Source organism: Tyto alba, unplaced genomic scaffold (assembly GCF_018691265.1).
Source record: "Tyto alba isolate M040663 unplaced genomic scaffold, T.alba_DEE_v4.0 Super-Scaffold_1, whole genome shotgun sequence".
Taxonomy (NCBI): Eukaryota; Metazoa; Chordata; class Aves; order Strigiformes; family Tytonidae; genus Tyto; species Tyto alba.
This window is the reverse complement of record NW_024881261.1, coordinates 115,577-141,276: the sequence shown is the minus strand read 5'-3', so window position 1 is coordinate 141,276 and position 25,700 is coordinate 115,577. Positions and strand designations below refer to the sequence as shown.

General features: G+C 35.4%; 1 protein-coding gene across 1 annotated transcript in view; it reads right to left on the bottom strand.

Moving 5' to 3' along the window:
- Positions 1-25,700, bottom strand: part of CFAP46 (cilia and flagella associated protein 46) — a 95,683-nt gene that overhangs the window by 48,945 nt on the left and 21,038 nt on the right. Inside the window, exons 10-23 of the mRNA XM_033001301.2 lie at positions 23,601-23,699; positions 22,143-22,333; positions 19,897-20,125; positions 17,763-17,883; positions 15,179-15,302; positions 14,142-14,272; positions 11,285-11,430; positions 10,142-10,275; positions 7,290-7,502; positions 5,815-6,028; positions 5,330-5,479; positions 4,486-4,593; positions 2,553-2,734; positions 414-545 (exon numbers count right to left, since the gene is read on the bottom strand). Coding sequence (XP_032857192.2) covers positions 414-545; positions 2,553-2,734; positions 4,486-4,593; positions 5,330-5,479; positions 5,815-6,028; positions 7,290-7,502; positions 10,142-10,275; positions 11,285-11,430; positions 14,142-14,272; positions 15,179-15,302; positions 17,763-17,883; positions 19,897-20,125; positions 22,143-22,333; positions 23,601-23,699 — 2,174 coding nt within the window. The remainder of the gene's footprint in view (positions 1-413; positions 546-2,552; positions 2,735-4,485; positions 4,594-5,329; positions 5,480-5,814; positions 6,029-7,289; positions 7,503-10,141; positions 10,276-11,284; positions 11,431-14,141; positions 14,273-15,178; positions 15,303-17,762; positions 17,884-19,896; positions 20,126-22,142; positions 22,334-23,600; positions 23,700-25,700) is intronic.

Below are 25,700 nucleotides of genomic sequence, written 5' to 3'. Positions count from 1 at the left end.
AATGGGCATAAGTTGAAATAAGAAAGGTTCAGAGGGGATATAAGCAGAAACTTTTCCCCCATGAGTTCAGTCAGGCAGTGGGGCAGGTTTCTCACAGAGGTTGTGCAGTATCCATTCCTGGAGGTTTTCAAGACCAGACTGGATAAAGACACGGGCTGGCCCTGCTTTTAGCTTTTCTGAGATCCCCTCCAACCAGATTTTCCTATGATTCTATGACATTGCAAGATCAGCTATGTGGAAGGTAGTTGATAAATTTACTAAACTGCAAAAATCTGGCTAATCCTTTGTTAAGCATTCCAACTCATACCCATTTTGATTTTTATCAGTCTTGGGAGAGAATATGTTGATCCATGAATCTGTAAATCAAATATTAGGTCTGGTTTATATTAATATTCTCTCAAAATGAAACATACCTGGCACTCTGAACAAAGGCTTTTGATGCTGCTACACGCACATGTTTTCTTCCAGACAGATTTTCCATTATACTCTTTCCTTGTATACAGGCAGTAGTGCTCAACATTTCTTGCCTCACTCTGTTACCAGACCTGAATAAAGGCAAATAACTCAAAAAGTGCTAGTCTTACAGTCTAAGAACATACCAGTTCCTATTAATGACACTTTCAAATCATTACTAAATAGATGTCCTTATCTTTGGAAGTCACAAATGCTTTTACTGACTCTTTTGTTTTTTTTTTTTTTTTTAAATGGAAAATATTTGAAAAACTGAACATTTTTGAAAAAATATCATAAATAAAATATATTTTTCATGGCTTTAATGAAAATAAATATGCAATCAGATTAAAAAAAAAAATCTACGTTTAGCAAGAGGAGAAAACAGATGTGGGGTTTTCTCCCCATTATTCACTAATGTACATTAAAAAAAATATTAGTCCAAAATCAAACTTACATGGCAAGCAATTAAAAACAGAAATGGAAAAAAATCAGAGAATTTTTGATGCTTTCTTTTGGAATTGTTCTCACTTAAGTCTGGTAAAGTATGCAGAGGGCTCTGGGGAAATTGATTTGGATCATATTCTACTGCATTTAAAATGAAAGAATTTAGAGATCAGTCCCAGTAGTTAATCAGTTAAAAATAAATAAGTAAATAAAATTTATATCTTTGGTTAATAGCGATTTTTTAAGAAAAGAAATATTACAATTTGCAAGATTTTTTACAATGTGCAACCATATACAGAAATGTAGACATTCTAGTTGGCCTAGTTCCTACTCTGTGGTGAGAACTATCATGCAGTTATAAACTGTGTCCACGAGAGGACACCAGTGTTTTACAGTACAAGTTAACAACAACCAAAAAAAGTTAAAAATAAATATTTAACCATTCTTTGCCCTGAAGTTGTGCTTTACCACGGGAAGACTAAGTTTATCTTCCATTTCTCTAGGAAAAGCACTGACAATCCATGACTACATCTCTTTGTTAAAGAATCAAATATTCTATCATTCACTAATTTCCAGATTGCTAGATATGCAGCAAGTATTTTCTCAATTTCTGTGACATTCTGAAAGGATATATTTAATATTAAGATATCTTATTGGGGTTTACATATTTTTCCCCATGTAGCAAACCACTATGAATTTCAGAGCAGAATATTTTTTTTAAGAGAAATTGTTTTTCAGAGAGAAAAATTAACAGTAAATTATATCTAACTGTTTTACATGTTTGTTTCAAACTTCCTACATTCCAACAAATTGTCCCTCAATGGATTTGATTCCTCTTTTGATAAAATGACATTCTGGATTGGTAGAAATTATGTAAAAACATAGAAGTATCAAAGGATATCACCTTTTTATAATAAAGGACTTCATCAACAGATCCATTTATATACGGAAACTTTTTCTGTTTTTTTACTTTGAGATCAAATTTTTAAATTACCAGTTAAGTAAAACACTGAGCTCTTAAAGAAATTAGTTACATTCCTGTTGCACCCATATGCATAAGTAGTAATAAAGACCCTAAAAAGTAACTGTCACCAGAGCTTGGAATATAGTAGCTGCTATCACCTATTATCACTCACAGCTCCATCTTGTTCCATGAACTGTGCAGACCCTTTTTGTATTAGAGCCATTTCAGCATTGGAAGCAATTTGCAACAGCAAAAGAACTAGAATAAGCTACTTTCTGCTTGGAAATTATAAAAGTGTGAAAAGACCATGGTTGCCACAGACCATTTCAGAAAAGCAATGCTCCCCAGGAAGACACTCAAATGCATGCATATATGACCTGTTGACTCACTTGGATAACAAAAAGCTTTTCTCTTCCTGAAATGGGTCCAGAGCCACAATCTGGATCTCACACTGCCTTTTATTCAGGCTACGTTGCAGAGTTAAAACATTGTCTGAAGTACTTATGTAACTGGTAATAACAGAGTCAGCAAAAGTAGGAAAATTTCACTTTCACCTGAAACTATATGGTTTCTTTGTAAAAAAGATTATTTCACTCTTGATTATGTGATCAACTGCATTTACCCTATATACCCTTTCTTCAAAACTTAGTTCAAGTATACCCCAGTATCATGCAAAATTCCATGTACTTACATTTCATATTTCTTAGTATCTCTATTGTGGAAAAAATTCTCATCTGATTGAAAGATCCTTTTGGAACAAGCCATCACTAATTCATGGTCATGTGACACATATGCAAAATATGCAAGTCGTGTCAGTGTCTGCAGTTCCACTAAAGAATCTGACCAACTGCATGCAAAAGCCAAATTTACTAACTAAAAAAAAAAAAAAAAAAAAGTGTTTAATTCGCAGGGTTTTATCATGCTCTTTCTATTGCACTTACATGCTTACAGTTGTACCTTCCACACAACTCACCTGGACATGAAATAAGCACATGATAAAACAAACTAGAAAACCAAAGAGTTACAGGAACAATCAAAATATATAATAGAGAAGCATTATTGACCTTGCAGTAAGTATTATAATAGTGTATGTAAATCCAGCTGTGAGTGTGCATGTCTTTTGACCAGCAGTATCTGCCCTGACTTACTATATGTTCTCAGTCCTCTTCTGAAAATCAGTGGAACAGGACTTGAGAAATTCAGAGCCCATTTTAGTTAAATCAAAGGTGAGAATTGGAGATAGAACTGGATTTACAACAACAGTATTTCATATATAGTTTCATCATAGGATCTAAAAGTCTTCCTTGCTTTTGCGTGCGTCAGTCAGAAAGTTTCATCATTTTAAGATAACGGGAATTGTTAATGATTGGTCAAAATGAGGATACTACAGTACAGCTCTCCAAAACTAAGCCATGGAAGTAATAGCTAAAGCTAATTCATAATATTTGGCATAAATCTGCAGACCAACTAGATTTAGATACCTATATATTTATAAGGATCCAGACCCTAGTCTTCAGAAAAAAAGGACATCTACAAAAGTGTTAGTCAATGTCACCAAATTCTTAGCTAAATGGGGAAATACATCTTAGTCCTTTAAGAAAGCTCCTTACAGGAGGTAGACATTATAAATCTGGTAATCAGATAGAACTACAGCTCACTGCTTAGAAAATACAGGGTATAATCCTTTCTATAACCCCTTTATTCCTCTCGAATAGTGTGGTAACCAACAGGATTGCAGGAAAAGTGTGGCATGAGTAATCATGGAAGACTGATCAAAAGCAAGTACTTTAAGAAACTATGGCTTGTGTAAGACACATCAGAAAGCCAATTAATACTTTAAATAGTAACAAATTCTAGTTGTGTTCTACCTTGCAACTGCCAAAAGTAAATTCAGTAACATAAAGTTTTCTGTTGAAATTCTGAATACTTCCAATACAAACACTACAATACACCTCTCTACAACTACCTGAAAGGAGGCTGTAGTGAGATGGGTGTCAGTCTCTTTTCCCGAGTAACAAGTGATAGGACAAGAGGAAACAACCTCAAGCTGTTCTAGGGGAGGTTTCGATTGGATATTAGGAAAAATTTCTTCACAGAAAGGGTTGTCAGACATTGGAACAGGCTGCCCAGGGAAATGGTGGAGTCACCACCCCGGAGGTATCTAACAGACACAGAAATGTGGTGCTTAGGGACATGGCTTAGTAGTGGTCTTGGTAGTGTTAACATCTGGAATCAATCTTAAGGGTCTTTTACAACCCAAATGATTCTATGATTCTAGAAAGTCTTCTCCACAAAAATTAAAGGTCAGAAGTATGGTTCTGTACAGAATTCACCTGAACACATTATGCTCATCTGATGGTTATGGAAATAATCTGTTAGAGCAACATGGGAATAATTCTAATACTGGCATGATAGTGTCATTTGGTTTTGGGTTAAATGAAAATACTTAGTCACAAAAATCTTCTACCTTTCATAACCATTCAACTTCTTGGAAAGTTTTAAAAGAAATAATGGTATATTAAGTTTCAAAATGAATTTTGCCTCCATATAAAACTGAAACTGAAACCACATTTATATTATGCAATTTCTTAAAATTCGAGAGTTAATAGAACAAAACTAAGTACCTGAGATAAGCTAGGAACAGTGAAATCCATGAGACCCAAGCCATTACATGAATACATTTCTAGACCAACAAGAATTTTTGCTGTAGGATTTTGTGCTTCATCATTATTCTAAGCAGAAATAAAAAATTCACATTAACATATTTTTTTTTTGTAAGCAAACATTATTAAGGACATTAATTTAGATGAAAAAGTAATAATTCTATTTGAAAATGTCAATTTGCATTAAGCATGTCTTCCTCTCTTTATTGTGTCCTTAAAATGGGGGATTTAAAGTACTTATTTATTTGTAGTTAACATTGTGAACTCAGAACTACCACAGTTCTAAATTAAAAAACATAGAAACAATACAATGAATATAAATTCCATATATCACTGAGGGATTCTGGTTTTACAGACATAATAAAAAGATATGAATAAAATATTACTTTTCAACTTACTAGGTCCATATTCTGTATATAAAGAGACCATATTAGAAGTTGATAAAAACATAGCTGACCTTAACATATTTAATGTAGCCATTTTATTATTTTAAATTTATGAATTCAAACCCAACTTTGTTATACAGTTATCATATGACAAACATTACTGCAATTATTCCTGGCAGCTAAAAACAGAAGGTAGAGTTAAGAAATGTAGACTCACTGGTATGCCCAATATGAGAAATTTTCGGTTTTCCATAGGAATTTATGGGAACTACAGCCAAAATTTATTTTCACATTGTATTCAAATATATAAAAGAAATAAACATTGATAATTTCAGTCATTATTAAATGAACTTATGAATTTAATGTTAAATTTTCAAAGAAAAGTTTCAATTTTATGCAAGATTTCAGAGAAAAACTACCTCTTCCTCAGTCCAAAGTTTATGTCCTATCTGCTGCTGAAGTAACTGTTTTGTTTTCACCCACGTTGCAATGATCTGTTGCCGTGCAGCAATAGGTACTGTTTCATTAGGTATGGCTCTAGTTGTCACATTTAGGGCAAATTCACAAATCTAAACATGAAGAAGAAAAAAAAAGACTGAAAGACAGGGGAAATGTAGAAAGCTCTTTGTATGGAACATGCCATCCATTAGTTATTTTAAAATTACTGTACATGCATCTCTAAGCCTAACATCATCTACTAAGTTAACCCATACAGCAAATAGAAGTTACAGTCCTCAGCTTCAGTTGATAAGAAACTTCAGTGTGCTTTTGGGAAGGACCTATGCTGGCAGAAACTGTAGAATATGGTAGCTTATTTTTTGAAAAGAATTCTACAATTTAATTAATATGAATTGTAATATGACAGCAGACCAAAAAAGACTACAAAAAAATGAGGGCTTTGTACCTCTAAGGCAGCTTTGATATCAGGAAGTCCACTGGGATCTACTGAAAAAGACTGGATGACATTTGCTTTTTCATGTTTCTTTGCCTCAGCTTTTCTGTTTTTGTCTGTTGCTGCATCTTTTTGTTTATTCTCAGTAAGTATTGGCTTTGGAATCCAACAAAGAATTAAACCCCGAGCCAAAGCATTACATAACATCAATAAAGTTACAGTACTTCTGTAGAAAAAAACAGAAATCATAAATATGTACTGCGTCAGATCAAAATGAGAGGAAGTACTAAATTACTTGAAAATCTAGATTTTTCTTAGAAAGCAAAATTACGGATGTTACAGAAAGTTTTTGCCATTGGAAAAGCAATTAAAATGGTTAAACATACAAAAAAACCACAACCAACTTTCATAGCTTACATTATATATTTTCTTTATATAATTGAAGCATCCATATTCTCACAGAAAAACCAAAGTATATTTTTTTATTAGTGGGCTGCTATGTATGAAAATAGTAACTATTTCCTAAAAAAAATAACCTAAGCCAAGCCCCTCATATAAAACCACGTATTTATTACACTGTATTACTCTTCAACCCAACCAACTGCTGAGTTGGAATTACCTTTTTTTTTTTTTTTGGAGAAAACACAAACTGAATTATGACTAAGATATAATTGCTGATACATGCTAATATAAATATCAGAATTAATAATCAGGTATTACCAGTTTGGTACTGCCCAAACTGCACTTTAGGCTTTGTTCTCCAATACTGCTAAAATAGCTGCCTTTGCTGCTGGTGCTATCAGTTTGCCTAGTGCTGAGGTCACTGTAAATAACGTGCTAAAATTTCTATGATTTTGTCCCACAGTCAGACTTTGCCTTGAGCATCTCCTCTCTCATAGTCAATCATTCTCTCAGTGCATTTACTACAGGACAGGATTTCTCTAAACTATTCTGGAATCGAGGTTCCCATTTTCATGGTCTATAAATGTGCACATTCGCTTTTTCTTCTCTTTTATGTTTCAAAACCAGTAATAACCATCTTACTCTGATTAGAAATATTTACAGTTAGCTATATTTACAATATAATTCAACTTCACAGCAACTGACAGCAAACAAGCACCTTTCAAGCTGTCCTGCAAACTCACAGGCTAAGAGGATTTTCTTTATTCTGACTAGCTTAACAAAATGATATTTCACATGAACACGTTTCTATTCCACAACGAAGATAATTTAGTATTGCTTAGTCTAAAGCTAATATGGCTTATAGTGAATAGTAACAAAGAACAAATAGAAAGGATTAAAAAGTAATTTTCACACTACAAAATTAAATTTATCTTCTGAATTACTCTCTATATACCGAAGTCCTACTACAACTAATATGTCAGCAATAAAAATCTTTCACAGTGCAAAATTATTTACAATGTTTGTAAAAATATTTTTTCTTTTATAAAAAAAGAGTATGTTCATAACCAAACACTTAAATTTACCCATTGTGCCCAACAGTCTTGATGGCTCCAAGAAGAGCCTGCAGATACTCAATAATTTCCCTCTGTCTTCCTGAAGAGATAAGATGCCTATTGTAGTTTAAGACATACACCACAGCATTGTGAACAATCCAAGCTTCATTCAAGTCTTCTCCTATTTCAGCTGCACGTTGGAAGTTTTCCATAGCATACTGAGATAAGTAGTCTATCCATAAACTATAAAATTAATATAAAGAAGCTGTTATTCCAAAACTTCAACACTAGAAGGAATTATATTGTAAGGTTAAATAAGCAGTAGTACATCTCAATCAACAACAAAATTTTAATTACTTTTCAGTTGCATTTATTAAATATTCATCCATTAACTTATATTTTACTTGGGGGAGAAGATGAGTCAGGAAGGGAATTAGTATAAACATAAATCTCTGACACTCAAATGCTATTAGCTTAAAAAATAGTGGCTACAGTTCATGTTTCATCCACATATTTTTTTTTTTAAATGCATATGTGAATCCACACGTCAGTGCTAGAAATCATTAAGTATCAATGACAGGACTCTATTTGAATACAGATACAAGTAAGGCATTCCACTCAGGTGTTCAGGAGGCATCTTTTGCACTTAACAATTGCATGTGTTCTTGCACTCAAAGATATCTACAGATGTTCTGAAATGTGAAATTAATTTTTAATAGAATAACATCTTTTTCACATCTATGAAATAAATTTATTTCAGTAACTTTATTTATTTTCTTTCTTTCTCTTAATTATCAAGATGTACCATTAGTTAGAAAAAGCATTATTAAAAATACAGTCTTGAATGGCCATACAGAATGGCCACGGTTAACTAACAAAATCAAAACTACAAACTGACACAGGGTATTACTATATCAACAGTGGTACAGGACACAATAGACCAGAGTGCTTTTTTCCTGTGAGTTTTTAATTGATTAAACTCAAAAACAGCTTAGTAGTAAATTTTGGAACAGAATCCTCATCTTCTCTGTCCCTTGGTTCTAACCAGGTTATACATTTTCCTGTTTTCCTGAACATTTGCAAGCAGTGTGAGAAGCTTTACTTCATCTTCAGACTTAATGAACAGACTTAGGGACACAATTCAGAGAGACTACTCTTTCAGGACGTGACCACTGTCACAGTAAGGCTAATATTACTGCGAATGAGAACAGAAAAGAATTTAAGTATCATCTTCAAAATTCCCCCTCATCTCCTCTTCCACAAGAAATAACCACGTTAGACCAGAAAAAAACCCAATACTTGCTATGTTCTACTCTCCCTTTTTCATTCTGTTGATTGGATGGAACAAACTAGTTTTGCAAACTTAAGTAACGGAGACCTCTTTATAATTATAGGAGATAAGAAGCAAGACAGTTTTCTGATTTTTATAGGAGAGAAGAAGCAAGACAGTTTTCTGATTTGGGGAAACAGACTTTTAAATATAGAATTTCATGACCTAAATGTCAATATAACAGAGTTTTAATAGTTTTTAAGATTGGGATACTAGCTTCTAGTTTCAGAGAAATAAATGTTAAATGATAAATAAAATGCACACTACAGAATGAAAACAAACTAAATAAAAATTATTTCAAACAAATTTCTTAGATATTTTTCATCTTCCCATTACCATGACTACATACAAATATGAAGCATTGTCGTGGTTTGGGCCTGGTTGGCAGCCAACCACAACACAGCAGCTCTCTCTCCCTTCTCCTCCGGCAATGAGAAGGGACAGAGAGCCAGGCTTGGGGTTCAAGATAGGACTGGGATGGGGAAAAATTCCCCTTTATTGTCACGAGCAAAAGGCAGACTCGTTAGGGGAAGAAAAAAAGAACATACATTTATTACAGACACTAACAACAACACATAACAAAGTAGGACAGTGAGAAGCATTGCCACATCTTGAGAACACCTTCCCCCCACCCCTCCCTTCTTCCCGGGCTCAGCTCTGCTCCCGATATCTCTACCTCCTCCCCCAGTGGCGCAGGGGCAGGGAATGGGGGGTGCAGTCAGTGCTGCCACTTCCTTCATCTTCGGTGAGGGGAGTGTCTGGAACTTGTTCCTCCTGCTCCATCGTGGTCCCCCTGACACAGGAGACAGTCCTCCACAAACTTTCTCCGACATGAGTTCCTCCCATGGGCCGCAGCGTTCCCCACACTGCTCCGTCATGGGTCACTAACTTTCTCCAACTGGATTCCCTCCCACAGCTGCAGCCCTTCCCGAGCTGCTCCGGCGTGGGACTCCCCCTCATGCTGCAATCCTCCCAGCGCTGAATTACAGCAGCGGGGCTGCCTTTTCCCATGAGACCCCGGCCTTCTTCGGGCACAGCACCTTGACCAATCAGGCAGAAGCCACAGGCCACAAATCAATGTCTGCTCCACCATAGATCTCCATGGGTGGCAGGGGGGGCCGCCCTGCCGTCTCCCCACAGGATACAGGGGGGTCTCTGCTCCAGCACACCTCCCCCCTCCTTTCTTCCTCCGTTCCTCCACTGACCTTGGTGTTCATGCAGCTGCAGCAACTCCTCCTCACAAGTCCAACTGCCCGTCACCATGTCCCTTCTTAAATACGTTATCGCAGAGGCGCAGCCGATTGGCTCAATTTCCCAAACAGAAGTGGAGTTGACATGGAGCTGGGGGAGCTTCGAGAAGCTTCTCACAGGGGGCCGCCCCTACAACCCCCTCCCCTGCCACCAAAAAACCCCACCACTCACTCAACCCAGGACAAGCATTTGGTGACTATGAACTTTACTAAGAAGAAATAACTTTTGCAATTACCATATGTGTGTGAGATTAACAATCTGTTAGAGTTGCTAGATATTGTTATATATTAAAGAAAAATACCTGTATGTTTTCCATTCTGGATCACTTTCAGGAAGATATGAAACATATCCTGGACGATACTGGCTAGTATTTTCTGGAGGTACAGCATGATTATTCAGTTCAATTCCCTGCAATCTTAATAAATGAACAGTTGCCTGGAAAAATAGAGAGAAATAAATTTTCTACCCAGGTTATCATTGTGAAAATAGACTGTGACTTAGTGTTGTTACCTCTTCAAAAGTCAAAAATACAAAATGCCTTTTCAGAGGTCGTATAGGCATGTATAACTATATGAAATACAATGTAAAATACTTCATATTCTTCCAATTATCTACACCTGATTTTAAAAAATAATTTCATTAAGAAAAAAAGTAATATATTAATCATACTGGAACTTTAAGAATACAGAAATATAATGTCACATGTCAAACACTTACAATAGAATCCCTTGTAAAAAAAGTGTTATCACAACCTGCACTGAAACTATTACTATAATTACTTTCACACATGTTGTGGTTTGAGCCTACTCAGCAGCTAAATGCCACACAGCTGCTCATCCACCCTCCCCCCACTTGGGAATGAGGAGGGAATCGGAGGGGCAAAGGGAGACTCGTGAGTTGAGATAAAAACAGTTTAATAATAGTAACAGAATAATACACTGACAGCAGTATCAGTAGATAATGTACAATACAGCTGCTCACCACCCGCTGACCGACCCCCGCCTGCTCCCAGCCAGCAATCCCAAACACAAAGGCCCCACAGCCACACCCCCAGAAGTGGCAGCCTCTCCCAGCCCTCTCCTGCCTTTATATGGTGAGCATGATATCACATGACATGGGATATCAGCCAATCCCGGCCCAGCCCTCCAGCTGTGCTCCCCCCGCCCCCGCGCACAGGTGAGGGCACTGGGCCCTGGGGAGCCCCTGGGGTCTCAGGGGGCTGCAGCTCCTCCAGCTACTGAAACCAACAGGAGCTCTAGTCCAGCCCCAACCAGGACAACACAGTATTTTGATAAAGACTCTTCACAAAACTACTTTAGTTCCTGTGGAGGTAGCCAATAATTAAACTCAAAATTCAAGTGCTTTAAGATTTTTATGTAAAATTTTTTAGATAAAACAAAGCTAAATAAAACAAATATGAGTTACAGCTATATAATTTATTTACCTCTGCATTAATGAATCTTATTTCTGCTAATATTCTGCGTAAATCTCTTTCAAAAGAGAAGGATTTAGCAGGTAGTAATGATTCTCCTGGTAAGCTGTCACCTTGATCATCATCCATCATAGTTTTACTAGCTTTCTTCTTCTGTGCTATAAGTAAATAAAAAAATACATCTATTCATATTACCATGCAAATCAGAAAAAAATAACCATAATTTGAAAATTTAAAAATCCCTGCACATTCTTAAATCCAAAAGCAGTTAACAAGTACAGATTTAAAACTACTTCACTGAACTTTTTTCACCCGTACAATTTATTGCACTCCACACCTGTTCTTCTCAAGCAATGCTGAGACATTTGTTACCTGTGATTTTGCTGCATTTGTGCATAAACTTAAATATTTGCAGCAAATAACTTGCTCCACTCATAACATGCACACTGAAATTACATTAATATGAATATAACCCATGGCCTCTAGTTCAATATTATTGCTTCAATGGAAATGAATTGCTGGACATTATGTAGCGGCTAAAATCTTAGTGTGTTTAAATCATGGATGGGGTTGACTTCCTGGTGACATACACATCAATAAAGAGTGGGTTCTCCCATTCCCAGGTAGGGGAGGGTAGGTGAGCAGCTGTGTGGTGTTTGGCTGCCAACCAGGTTCAGTCCACAATAGCATTATTTTTCTTTGGTTTAATACCAAAGATAAAGGACCGAGATTATTTTAATATAAACACAAAGTAAGAGCAGAAAAGCTGTCACAATGTGCTCTCTCTACACTCTTGGCCAATAGTGGGTTTTGAGGAAAGACATAAAAAGTAAGATACACAAAGCTACTGTTTTTCCTGGCCTATTTTCACAGGTTTTCAGGATTTGCATCCAAGCAATCTCCCGAACCAGAGGTTCTGTTTGACCCATCAAGTTCAATATTCTTTGATAAATCTAGCTTACTAGTCTTTGTCTAATTTTTTAAACCATACTTCAATATTCCAAAATAACCTTTTAATTTCTGTGAAAAAGTATTTTTTTTTTTTTTTCTTAAAACCTACAGTCTGTTAATTTGACTGGATTGCTTCTGGTTCCTGGACCAATCACATGTATTTACTTTCTCCAGACTAGACATGTTTCATCTTTTCTTCTCTTTTCCAAACTAAAGGGAAAAAGAAGTTACTTACCGGAAACTCAGGGCAACCAAGCACCAAAAGCATCATTAACAGAAACTGGTATGTTCTTTTTCTGTAACTCTAAAATGTCCTGAATTATTTTCCCTTATTCAAGCCTGACAACCCAGAAAGCCTCTGTAGAGGGTCTTCACACTATAACAAATACCTTTGCCCTATCCTCAGTATGATATGTATGAAGACAACCTTTTATTTTTCACGCCCACTTATCCTGGTATCAGTAGCAGCATAGAAAAATTAAGTGGAACATAAAAATGAACAGTGCCAACAGTTCTCGGAGAACTCCAGTCAATCATAAATTTCTCTTCCTGACTTGAGTATCTACAAACTTATTCATATTTCATTTAAATACAAGTAGTATTCTCACAGTTAGAAACTGCCCATAATAGATTACAACTGCTCCATCAAATGTAGCATTGTTTCCTTTGCATTTACAGAAACATGCAACACTCAGTGAAAGTATGAATGGGCTGCCGGGAGGCCATTCTACAGTTCTTGAGAATGAAGAACTTCAGTGAAGTCACAGTTACTGTTTGATTTCTAGTGAAGTTCTACCTCTGAAACCATTGACCAACTTCAGCAACCTCGTAACAAACATTGACTGAATCATTTGAAACACTTGTGAACAGAGATGAAAAGTCTTGATCTGCCTACCCAGGAAACAGTTTAGACTGACACAGATAGAATTATAAAGCCCTGCAAACATTCAGAGTATGAGAAAGCCACCTTTACCTTGGAGATGCAAAACTTGTAAAAGAAAAAAAAAGAACATACCAGTTTCTATTAATGATACTTTTGGTGCATGGGTGCCCTGAGTTTCCACTAAGTACTTATTTTTCCCTTTAGTTTGGAAAAGAGATGAAATATGTAACATTGCCTGTCTGGAGATGTAAAACTTGTGAAAGAAAACAGATAAATTAATGCTCTATTTTAAGTGGACCTTGTAAACAATCTAGAGAAAAAATATGAAATAGGTGCAATATAACATTGGCTAGAGAAAAAAAAAAAAACATCCAACAGGGTATGTACTAGAATTTCATCTATTCTTAAAGGTGACTTTTACAAACTCCCAGGCAAAAAAAAAAAAAAAACAACTTTAACAGATACATGTGAAAGTCAGCAAGTAGCTAGTGGTTTGAAAGTGCTCTTTCCTCACACTGAGAACTCTTTTAACATGTGTGGTAGGTTTCCAGCAGACCCTCAAGGAACAAGGCACAAACAATGTCAAATGCCTCCAAGGAACCACTAATAAGGGAAAAAAGGGCAAAAAATGTTACCCCCATGAGCCTCATACAGAGTGACTAATAATCCACTTTTCTTCAGCTTCCTCAGGTAATTAAGTATGGCAGAGATGGATAATATGGACCTAGATAACCATTAACGAATTAACCTATTTTCTTAAACAATTAGATACATTTCATGTAAGTACTTTTCTTTATCACTGGTGAAACACTTTTGAAGGCAGAGTATGGTTTCAACAGGAGAATGTATTGATTGATTCCTAGGTTCAGAGATAGAATATTCCATGTCTGCCAAGATGCAGTGACAGACACTAGTCTCAGGGAGCTCTGGGAATAGGAGGGAAGAAAATAATAATGTTGGCTGATTCCTTCAAGTAACTCTAATAAATGAGGAAAAAGTTCCTCTTCCAACATTCAAAATAACTTGTTGTCTTACTTTTTCTAGGCTTTGTTACCTTCCCAAACAAAGTATCACCATACAAGAGACAAAATCTGCATGCTGCACGACAGACATCCCATACTTCTTGCTTACGTGCAACTTTTGCCAAATCTGCCCAAAGTATAACTCTATCAAAGAAAAAGCATACATAAAGTTAGTTCATAAACAAGATCATCTTCCACACTTCAGGATTGACAAAAAAATAATGTCAATAATGATGGCCATTGTAAATAAAATTTTAAATGTAATCAAAATTAATAAACAGAAGACTTCTTATCAGTAGCAAAGATAACACTATTACTTTATTAATTAAAAAAAAATCCCCTCAGCGTATCAAGAGTGGGACAAAATTCTTGGTTTGGATAGTAACTATACTGCAATTTCAAAATGCCTGTGACACCCCTAATTTTCTATTTTATAAAATAAACTAAACTAAACATTTCAAAACAAGCCTTGAAAACAAGTTTGGAGTCAGATTTTTTTTACAAAATAATTTAGTTTAAATTCCATCACAGAAATTTTTAGTGCAACATCAAAAAGGGAAGTATCTCCTTTTAAATAAAGGATGATAAAGTGATATACAAATAGTCAAAACAAAACCTATGATTTTCCTAGAGATTAATCTTTCTGACTCTCAGAATGGATTACATAATTTCTCTATCAAAAATATTGTAGCATGCGATGTGGCACAAGGATCTAAAAAGACACTTCAGCCATGTCCATTGTACATCAAGTTATTCAAGTTTTCTAGCCTTAATCCACTAATTCTTCTGTGTGTTTAGTTCATATCAATAGAATAGATGAGTTTATGCGTGCATGTGAGAGAGCAGATTAGAAACAGTGAAAGGATACAATTATGCATAACATGTAAACACAATGGAACTTTTCAAATATAAATTTGAATGCAAGCTTAAGTCTTCAGGTCTGACTGAAGTATTCAGCCTCTTAAAAGGTATCATCAAGTAACTTAACAGCTGCAATAAGAAATTTTCCCATTAGAGACAAAAGAGATGCTTCTTGTCTATAGTAATTACCTCTCTCTGTCATTTTCTTTTCTTAAGTGTTTCAAATGTTCATCAGCTTTTGCCACACTTTTAATATGATGTTGTGCTTTTGCATAGAGGTAGCTTATTTGACTCCTACTTTTACCTAAGGAAACTTAGCAAAGAAAAAGAATTTGAGGTCATTTTTAAGTATGACGGATGAAAAAAATCCACATGAAGCTTATGCAATTTGACTCATAACTACTTTTTGAAACACTTGAAATCCAGCCTTTTTTTCAGTCCTTCAAGCTTTCCCAAAACCAACCAGCCATCTTGAAAAAACACATACCCTACCAGCATCTATTCTGTTTTTCCTCTATCTTCAGATATAGTTGTCACATATAAAAACTGATTTATGCTTGTTTGGCCTGCAAATATCACAAGTACACCTCTTTTATGAGGTATTAGACCAGTGAGGACATGCATTGGTCTAATTAGCCTCAGTCAAGAGTAAACGGATGAAGTAATATGTAAAGTTCACATACATTCTCAATTTTAAGGACGCTTATCTAATCAAAAACATTTTCAATCAATATTAAAGTTTGCTGTTTTGTTTTCATTTGAGCGTACTGAGTTGTGTTTTACTTAGTCAACAAGTTATTGGGTAAAAATATTAAACAAGGAAATAACCAACATAGAAAAATGATGCAAGCTGGCCCCCTGAGGTAGAAAATTATTCCAGTGGTAAAATACATCCAAAAAAGATTTTTTTTTTTTTTCAGTGTAATGGCATAGATGAGATACTTTGCATTAAAATAGAAGTAACTTGAGGTGTTTGGGAATTCTGATGAGTTTGTACATTGACCTGAATCTAAGCAATGGTCCCTAACATAATGCAGACTGACTTAAGTTTTAACTTGATCCTCAAAAATTTGCCAAATAATAGCAGCAAATACATATAAAATATTTCTGGCTTTAAATATATATATATAAGCAGGTTCACTTACATGCACTTACAACAAAAAGAGGAAGGCATAGTGTCTTATCATTCTTGCTAAAAATATTTTGCAATGCATTATCCAGCATATGATAAAGCTGTGTTACGTAACTATACACATAGATCAACTGACAGAAACTGTTCAGTATAATACATAATGACAGTAATATCATGTAAGGTTGTAGAGTAAAGGATTGTGGATTAGAAAAGTACACTGTTCTCTGGATCTATGGATAAAACTCTCACTAAATTAGACCAGAACATACACCAAAAAAAGAATTAACTGCTGGTGCACAGTTATTTATGTGACTTAAAAGAAAAAATAAGCTTACAAATCTGATGTCCTGTCCTATGTATATTTTAATAATACAGTTGCATCTATACCTTCTTACTCCTTCAATAAACATGTTTAAGTTTGTTGTATCGTGTCATGGAAAAAGCAAAAAACTCTTTGGATGACAAGTTCAGGAACAACTGAGATCCTTCAAAACAAAATTTTACTAAACTTTGTGTCAAACAGACAGAAAGTATTGTAATAATTGTAATACTGTGATAATCACGCTTTAATAGCTATCTTGGAAGGCTAATGTGTAGTGAAATTTATTCTGAAGAAGTTTGGATATAATTTTACAGTTGTCAATTGAAAATTCAGGAGCAAGTAAAAATACATGGATGCTTTTAATTCTCTTAATTAAACAAATACAATGCATTTTATCACCTTAAATCATGTATGAAAATGTTTTCCAACAAAGTGATTTTCACGTACTTAAATGTACTGCACAAAGTAGGAATGTTGATTCTGTAAGTAACACTCTTGTAAGTCATCAGTTGATCAAGTTTGAAATGAAAACATGCAAGTTAAACATTTTGGCCTGGCTGAATAGATGGCATGAGATAGAACTGCACGGCCTTCCATGGCATGAACAGGCTGCTTTGGAAGCTACAGGACTCCTTCTGTAGCATTCCCTTCCTCCAGTATAATCTCTGCCCTGGGAGTACACTGGGTATACTCAGAAAATTAGTTAAATTAGTCACACTTGCTTTATTGCCAAGATAAGATAAAACAGTTCAAACAATCTGGAAAATCTGCTCCCTGTCCACTCTTCTTCAACAAAAGGCTCTACAGTCATGAACCAAAGCTGTGTGTGGCATAAGGAACATGCCTATGGTCCATGTTTTAGAAAGTAAATACTGAACTCATGTCTCTTAATCTCTCAAAAGCAAGTTTTTAGAATAGAAAGACAATTACAATATAGAACGAATACCCAATATTGTATGTAATTAACACAGAATATTATGGGGTGAAACTTCTGAAAATACCACTTAAAACTGACCTTGGGTAAGAAAATTCAGGAGTTGCACATAGCGAAAATAAAAATAGAGCACAGCTTATAGCACAACAATAAAATTCAGATGAATTCAGAGGGGTATTTCCTCTTAGTAACATTTCCATCACAATATAAATCTTAGATCCCTAATGAAATCGATAAGAGCTTGGCCACAGAATTCAGCAGAACTGTCACTTCATCTGTATTGCAATATTCTCTACATGTTGCCACTAGATGTTATGTCCAACCTCTAAGACTGTGCCAAGCAAAGTCAAGTGTAGTAACTTTTAGTCACACATATGTACATTACCTTTAGCTTCATTTTCACTGTCAAGGACTATTTGAAATGAATCAGGAGCTAGTGCGAGACCCGCATTTATCAGAAGGGATCTCTTTTTCCTCACATTTTCCTTCTGCTTTCCCCTTTTAGCCTATGTAAAGAAAAGAACTAATTGTTATAAGGCTAATTCCTATTTATATATCTTATTTACTAAACATAACAGAAAGCAGATCATATAATATGTTCTACAAAAATATCTATAGAAATTGTGCATCTTCATATATCTTACATATGATTCTGGAGTATTATTGTTGTTGAAAGTGACTTTAGACTTTTGGTTGATCTTGAAATGAATACAACAAAGATAACTCGTGTTCCTCATGGATCTTTACAGTATATAACCTCAGTGTATAACCTGTCCTTATGTTATACTTTCTTAAATAAGTACAGTATTTATTTAGAAATCAACAATAACATACGTGCTATGCAATAAATATGAATTGCTACAAAATATAAAAATTCCTAGTCCATTCAGAATTAGCCAAAAGTCAGAGGAGGTGCAAGTGCTTTTTTTATAACAACATTTAAACAGAGTAAGCTTGCATGGAAAAGCATTGAAATGAAACAAAAAATCTTCACTTTTCTTTGTCTTAATGATAGACATATCAACTCACCAGCAGTTTTCCAATATTGATTTTAAGTTCAGTGAAATTATCTTAATTTCCATGAATATCCCAAAATGGTGTATAGCTGAAATTTCTTTTATCCAACTAAGAATGAGTTGCCAATATGATTTTTGTTCAGATGCTGAGGCACCACAACAGAATTATATGCAGTAACTCTTGACAATGACTACACGGTGACTTTAGATTATATTATTTAGTGTCATTTGTAAATGTGACATAATACTGACTTATCTCAAAGTCAGCTAGAATATTTAGAACCATAGAATATTTTGGGTTGGAAGGGACCCTTAAAGATCATCTTATCCAACCCCGCTGCCATGAGCAGGTACATTTTCAACTAGATCAGGTTGCTCAGAGCCCCGTTCAACTTGACCTTGAATGTTTCCAGGGATGGGGCATCTACCACCTCTCTGGACAACCAGTTCCAGTGTTGCACCACCCTCATTGTAAAAAATTTCTTCTTTATATGTAGACTAAATCCACCCTCTTAGTTTAAAACCATTACCCCTTGTCCTATTGCAATTGGCCCTGCTAAAACGTTTGTCCCCATCTTTCTTATGAGCCCCCTTTAAGTAATGAAAGGCCACAATAAAGTTTCCCTGGAGCTTTCTATTCTCCAGACTGTACAACCCCAACCCTCTCATCCTGTCATCACAAGAGAGGTCTTCCATCCCTCTCATTTTTGTGGGCTCCTCTGGACCCGCTCCAACAGGTCCATGTCTTTTCTGTACTGAGGACTCCAGAACTGGATGTCGTACTGCAGGTGGGGTCTTGCCAGGGTAGAGTAGAGGGGAAGAATCACCTCCCCTGAGTTGACGGTCATACTTCTTTTGATGCAACCCAGGATACGGTTGGCATTCTGGGCTGTGAGTGCACTTCATCAGCTCATGTCCAACTTTTTACCCACTAGCACTCCCAAGCCCTTCTTGGGAGGGCTGCTCTCAATCCCTTCATTCCCCAGCCTGTATTGATACCGGGGTTTGTCCCGTCGCAGGTGCAGGACACTGCACTTGGCCTTGTTGAACCTCATGAGGCTCACACAGGCCCCTTTCTTGAGCTTCTTTAGCTATTTGGCCACTGCTTCCCTCATCAATTAAAACACTGTTCAATGCAATGAAATCTTAATAGTTGACAAATCAGAACAGGCTTCTTTTTTGATGCTGCTTTTGCTAATGAATAACTTCCCTTCCTGCCCCCCGCCCCCCACACCCTGCCCCCTGCCCCTCCCCTCCCCCCAAAGAAATAAGCTTTGAACATAACTGGAAAAAATCATCTATCTCAATCTTCGGAGTGTGAAGCAGCATGACCAACATAGAAAGAATTCACAGTTTTTCAAGGTAACCAACCAACACCAATTTGCTGAAAGCAAGATGATGATGCCTCTACTCATAGGCAGTTCTACTCAACAGCTGGCTTTCCTCTTCCAGAATTTAATAAGCAAACCTATTTCAGCTACTAACCTTATTCTTCATGATTACCTGTTCAATCATCATTACTGCCCGATCCTCTAGACGCTCAGGTGACTTATATAACATAGTGCACAAACGAAGACGGTTAAAAGTCAATCTTAGATGTTCTTGATACTGCCCACTGTTGTCCAGATGTATAGCTTTTTGCAAATGCTCCACAGCAGCCTCTATTCTATCCCCATCTTCTTCAATACGAGCTATCTCCATATGAACTTGACAACGCATCAAAATCAACATGCTAAGTAATACAAATTTAAATGAAAACTGTTAAAATGAGGCAAAATAAAATTCTCAGACCTAAAAATTACCCAAAACTGAAACTCCAGTAATTAAAAGTGACTCCAGTATGAAAATAGATATTCCCTTTTTAACTTGTCTTTCATTTTCACTATGATAAATTTTTAATTAAATTACTTAGAAAATTTAACTGCATTTTACTTCCATTAATCCTGCATGAGAAAACACAGCCATGATGAAACAACACCTCTTGTAGACTAACCTTTGTGTATTAGCAGAACTCTTTTTCAGTACCACACTGAAGTTACCACTTCAGTATGAAGATCAAGTGAACAGATTTTCAAAAGTATTTATTAACTCCCAGAGAGAGCATGATGTACTGGATAATGGCAGCTTTTGACATAAGTTCACTCTCTATTCCTAACATTTAAGTAGAAGCCAATACTTCTAAAAATCTAGCCCTGATTGTACTAGCTCACCACTTTTAAAGATTTGGCACACCATAGGCAGTCACTATAGGCAGTGTCTTTGCCCAGATGTTGCTGAAACCACTGTATGAAGTCAGCACGTTTGCAGTGAAGACTGCATGCTCTCGAGTCTCAGGTACTCTACACTCCCTATCCATCTCCTGCCCCAGGAAACTTTCATGACAGCTGTGAGCACTACATGCTAAATTAGATTATTTCTAGGAAGAAAACCAAAAAATCAGGTAAATTAAAGAAAAGTTAGGAAAAATAGAATAGAAGAAAGGTTTTCAAGGCTATCAAATATCATGCCAGAGAACTAATGTATGTCCACATTAGAGCTAAACTGACTGAGCAAGTATTGCCCTTTTACTGCAGACCAAAGTACTTACAGTTGATTCTACAATCAAAACAAAAATGAAGACAGGCAAATTAGTATCGCCAAATGACTTCATTCAATCTCTAGTGACAGCACCACCTCAGAGCTGAGGTTGAGACTACTGGATTGTTAGGATTATACAGATAACAAAAGCCAAAACCCTAATGCCCCCCAAACCTAATCTGCAAGCTTTTAAAGAAAAATTACCATTACAGACATTTAGAATAAATATCAAAGTCACATATGCTGATATTGTACTTTTTATATGGAAAGCTTAAGAAACACTTGAATAACATTATAGTAACACAATATATTGAGTTTGTACATGTGTATATCTGCTTCTTCGGGCTTCTGTTTCATCTTTTTGCAACTAAAAAATTACATTTTAAAACCATCAAAAGTATATTTCTCACCTTCCTCTGTAATAATTTTATCAGAAATGATGCATTATTCAATTCAAATGACAGATATGTTGATTGTAACTATCTCTTCTACAAAAGTTATGATCCTTGCTCTTAGTAGTCAGTCTAAGTATAGGTCCAAACTTAAGCAAGTATCACATACCAAGGTTTACTTGTTCCACTCAAATTAATGAAACATGTGAAGCTATTTAGGTGCTTATGGTTAAGTACAGCATAACAGCAAACAGAAGAATACATATACAAAAATTATACATTTTCTAATACAGCAGGTTTTTCAGTTAAGAGGTATCATTGAAGATACAAAAGTAGTATCTTGCAAGAAGTGTCTTATTTGATAAGCAATACAGAAGTCATGATGTTTTTTAAAAGTAATTTTTTTAACTTTACATTTTTAACCAGCAAAAGTGATGTTAATACAAGAATCTAAACCACATTCAAACACATTTACTCATACTGGAGCTCTGGAATCTTCCCACATAATTTTGTTTTTTGACTATAATATTTTTTAGTTCCTAACACATTTCAAAATTTGCTATAGGCCATTAAAGTGTGAGATTTTGCCTGAAAGGAACCTATATTTAAAGGATTAATGAGGAAATATATGTAATAGGTAGACATTAATTTATTACAAGCTAGTGACAAATTTTCAAAGACAATGAACCTCACAGAGCTTGAGCATTTACATGAGTTTGGTGCTCAGCCATTAGATCTTTCAAAGTAACAAATAAAAAAGTGCACAGCATTGAAAGTTACCTGTCAATCTCTTCAAGGACATCAGCAACTGATATCAATGGCTTTCGCACATATTGATGCAAATTGTGTTGTAGTAGCGGTAAGCACAGATTCCACTGAGTTGTACAAACAACCTGAATCACATTGGGATCTCCCAACTGAACTGCATGTTTTAAGGTTAACTCAAGATTATTTATCAATTCCAGCTGAGCCTACACAAATTAAAAATTAATTAGCATATATTACATTTAATGAATACAACTTCTTACATGTTCCTCTAAATTTTAATCTTAGGGCTGTTCCTAATAGAAAGCAGTCACTCAGAAAAAAAGGCTTTAGAAACACTTTTTTTATATAGATGTTTTTAAAATAGATTTCTTTAATAAAACCTTTTTTTTTAAATATTTTTTAATTAGGCATTGATAACTAAGGAGTATTTCTTTCAGGTACTCCATACTGCTACTATGTACTTCAGGCTGTCAGCTATTCAACTTTCTTATGATAAACAGAAATGGGATTTGCCATACAGACAATTAAATTTGATTCCTATTAAATCTAAAAGCAAATCCTTACATACAGTAAGAGACCCTTGCTAATTATTAAGGGTTTTTTTAGTGGTTATGTGATTGAAAAAGAAAAAATCAAGCAAAAAACCTCTCTAACTGCACACACTGGGCTAGAAATATTCAGAAATACCTAAATACCATATTTTTTATTTAAGCACTACTAGTAGTGTTTTGTATTATGAGGAATTAGTGAAAAAATGTTTTCAAAATGTGAATGGAATTTCTGAACTCCAAAATGAGAACAATCGTAGATTGGAATAAGTTTATGCACCAACTCTATAGATTTCCATGAAGCGTATTCATACTTCCCACTTTAGGAACTTTAGGTGCCTCTAATAGTTATTCTAAACTGCTCATTGTAAGCATCTATCTAATCCTATTTATAATATTGACAATTTAGGCTTCTGCTTTTGATGGTCTGATTTATAACTGAGTCAACTGACTACAGAAATCTAAGAAAGTTCTCCCCAGTGGGACAATTTATCAGGAATAATCTGCATTTCTCTGACATAAGAATTTGTATGAGCTCACCCATAACACGCAACACTAGTTGAGTTGGACTCAATGGTTCTTACGGGTCCTTCCAACTCAAGATATTCTATGAAAATACCTCCCATACATGTAAAATAAGAAAACAAGAGAGCGCTGCCTTTGCATGCCTCAATGCTACCATCTTCACTCTTGAAAAGTAATATATTACGAACCTTTATAGTCAAACAGAAGGGTTATGGGAGGAATATACAACTGTTGCTTATTTGCCCCTGTTTTCTTCTTGGCAGTCCAATTAGAAAGAATATAAATTTTAAAATAATTTCTGATCAGTATAATGTAACTAAGATATATAAATCTAATAAAATTTTCCATGTTTTATAAAATAAATCTTTTACTTTTCTCTCAAAGTTAAAGAACATACCTCAATGACTCCTTTGGTATAAGTCACAATTTTAGTGCCGATTTTTTTAATTTCACATTCACATTCCAGGCATTCTATTTCAATAAGTTTCCCTGGCTCCTATGAAGTATTAATACACAAAATGTTCATTTTAATAATTGAAAAGGAACACAAAGATTAAACCCATGCAATTACACTAACACAGCACTGTACTTTCTTACAGAAAATTTCATTTTAGTAATTAACTGAAACAATAAAAAAAGAGTAGAATTTGCTGTTTGAACAGCAGTCACTTCATACTAAGCCAAAGCTGCAAAATAACTTTACCAGGATTAATAAAGCTGTTCATTACCAGACTTTGCAATAAGTAAACCAGTGTACACTTGGTTTTTCCTATACTGTAAATTGATTTCAGTTCTAGTGTATTCTCGCTCACTAATGTTATTAAAAAAGTACATGATTGGAATAAATAAGAGCTAGTCAAGACAGAAAGGGTTCATCTTGATAGGCAGTACAACTTTTAAGTGAAAAAGGTTAGATTTTTAACATCTCAGGAAAGATCTCACTATTACATCATACAAATTACATGTATGGATCATCTAAGATACTTCGTATTTGGTTTCATATGGTGTAATAGGCATAGCCAGACAGCATCTCCATTCACCATTCATTATGAAATATTATCAAATCACTCAGCAAGACCTTTATTAATTTAACATCCCCATGATGGGAAAACAGATGAGATCTTTAAAAAAAATTAGATGAATGTACAACTGCCACTATCATGTAGTAACAAATACATAGAGAGATGGAATTCATGTTATGGCTGAAAAATCTGTCAGTATTTGGCAAAAACCAGGAAGCTGAAACTTGATATAGATTTCTCTCACTCTACCAAGAAGAGGTTACTGTCAAAGATGCTGGGCAATCCGAAGATGGCCACTTATACGCCCAGTAACTCTAAAGAAGAGAAGGTTGAAATAGAAGCAAGGCTTCTCTACTGCTGCAGCAGAAGGGGTACTTGCTACTACTGTCTATACAAATACTTGAACTAAAACCTTGAGAATCTTTGATCTAGGTGATTTAAACATATCTTCCAGCAGAATGCTATGGAATTGTGTGATTTTAGACTACTGGGAAAATTTCAGAAAAATGCGCCTGAAGCAGACACACGGAATAAAAAAATTTCAGTGAGGATAAGTAAAATTTACATAACAAGTAACTCAGAGTAGGGTCATTATAAAAGAAATCTGGAAATACATTTTAAAATTTGTCTGGCGATATTTAACACTTATATTTCCTTATGTGCACATTTTGGATAACTAAAAACTTACTCATGGGGATCACAACACAACCAGGCACTTTTTCATACATTATTGCATCTGAAAAACATACTGATTTTCTGAATACGATGATTAACAGTTCTGTTTTGCAATGGGTGTACTTGTTTTGTCTGGGATAGAGTTGGCTTCTTCATAATAACTTGTATGGGGCTATGTTTTGGATTTGTGCTGAAAACAGTGTTGATCACACAGGGCCCTGTCAGTCATTGATGAGCAGTGCCTGCACAGCATCAAGGGCTGTTCTGCTCCTCACCCTGCCCCACCAGTGAGCAGGCTGAGGGTGTAGGGGGAGCTGGGAGAGGACACAGCCAGGACAGCTGACACAAAGGATATTCCAGACCATATCATGTCATGCTCAGCAACAAAAGCTAGGGAGGAAGGTTAGCGGAGGGGCCACTGTTCAGGGGGCGGCTGGGCATCAGTCAGTTATTAGTGAGCAATTGTTTTTGTTTGTATCACTTATCTTTTCTTGAGTTTTATTTTTCTCTGTTATTTTTTTCCTCTCATCTTCTCCTTACAATATTATTATTAGAATTATTATTGTTGTTATTATTTTTAATTTTTAAACTGGTTTTATCTCAACCCACAAATCATCTCATTTCTACCCTTCTGATTCTCTCCCCCATCCCACTGGGACAGTGTGAGTGAGTGGCTGCGTGGTGCTTAGTTGCTGACTGGGGTTAAGCCACGACAATGGGGAAGGAACAGAAAAAAACAAATCTCAGAGACAGCTGGATGTAAGAATCAAAAAAGGCATACTCATTGAAAGACCAGTTGT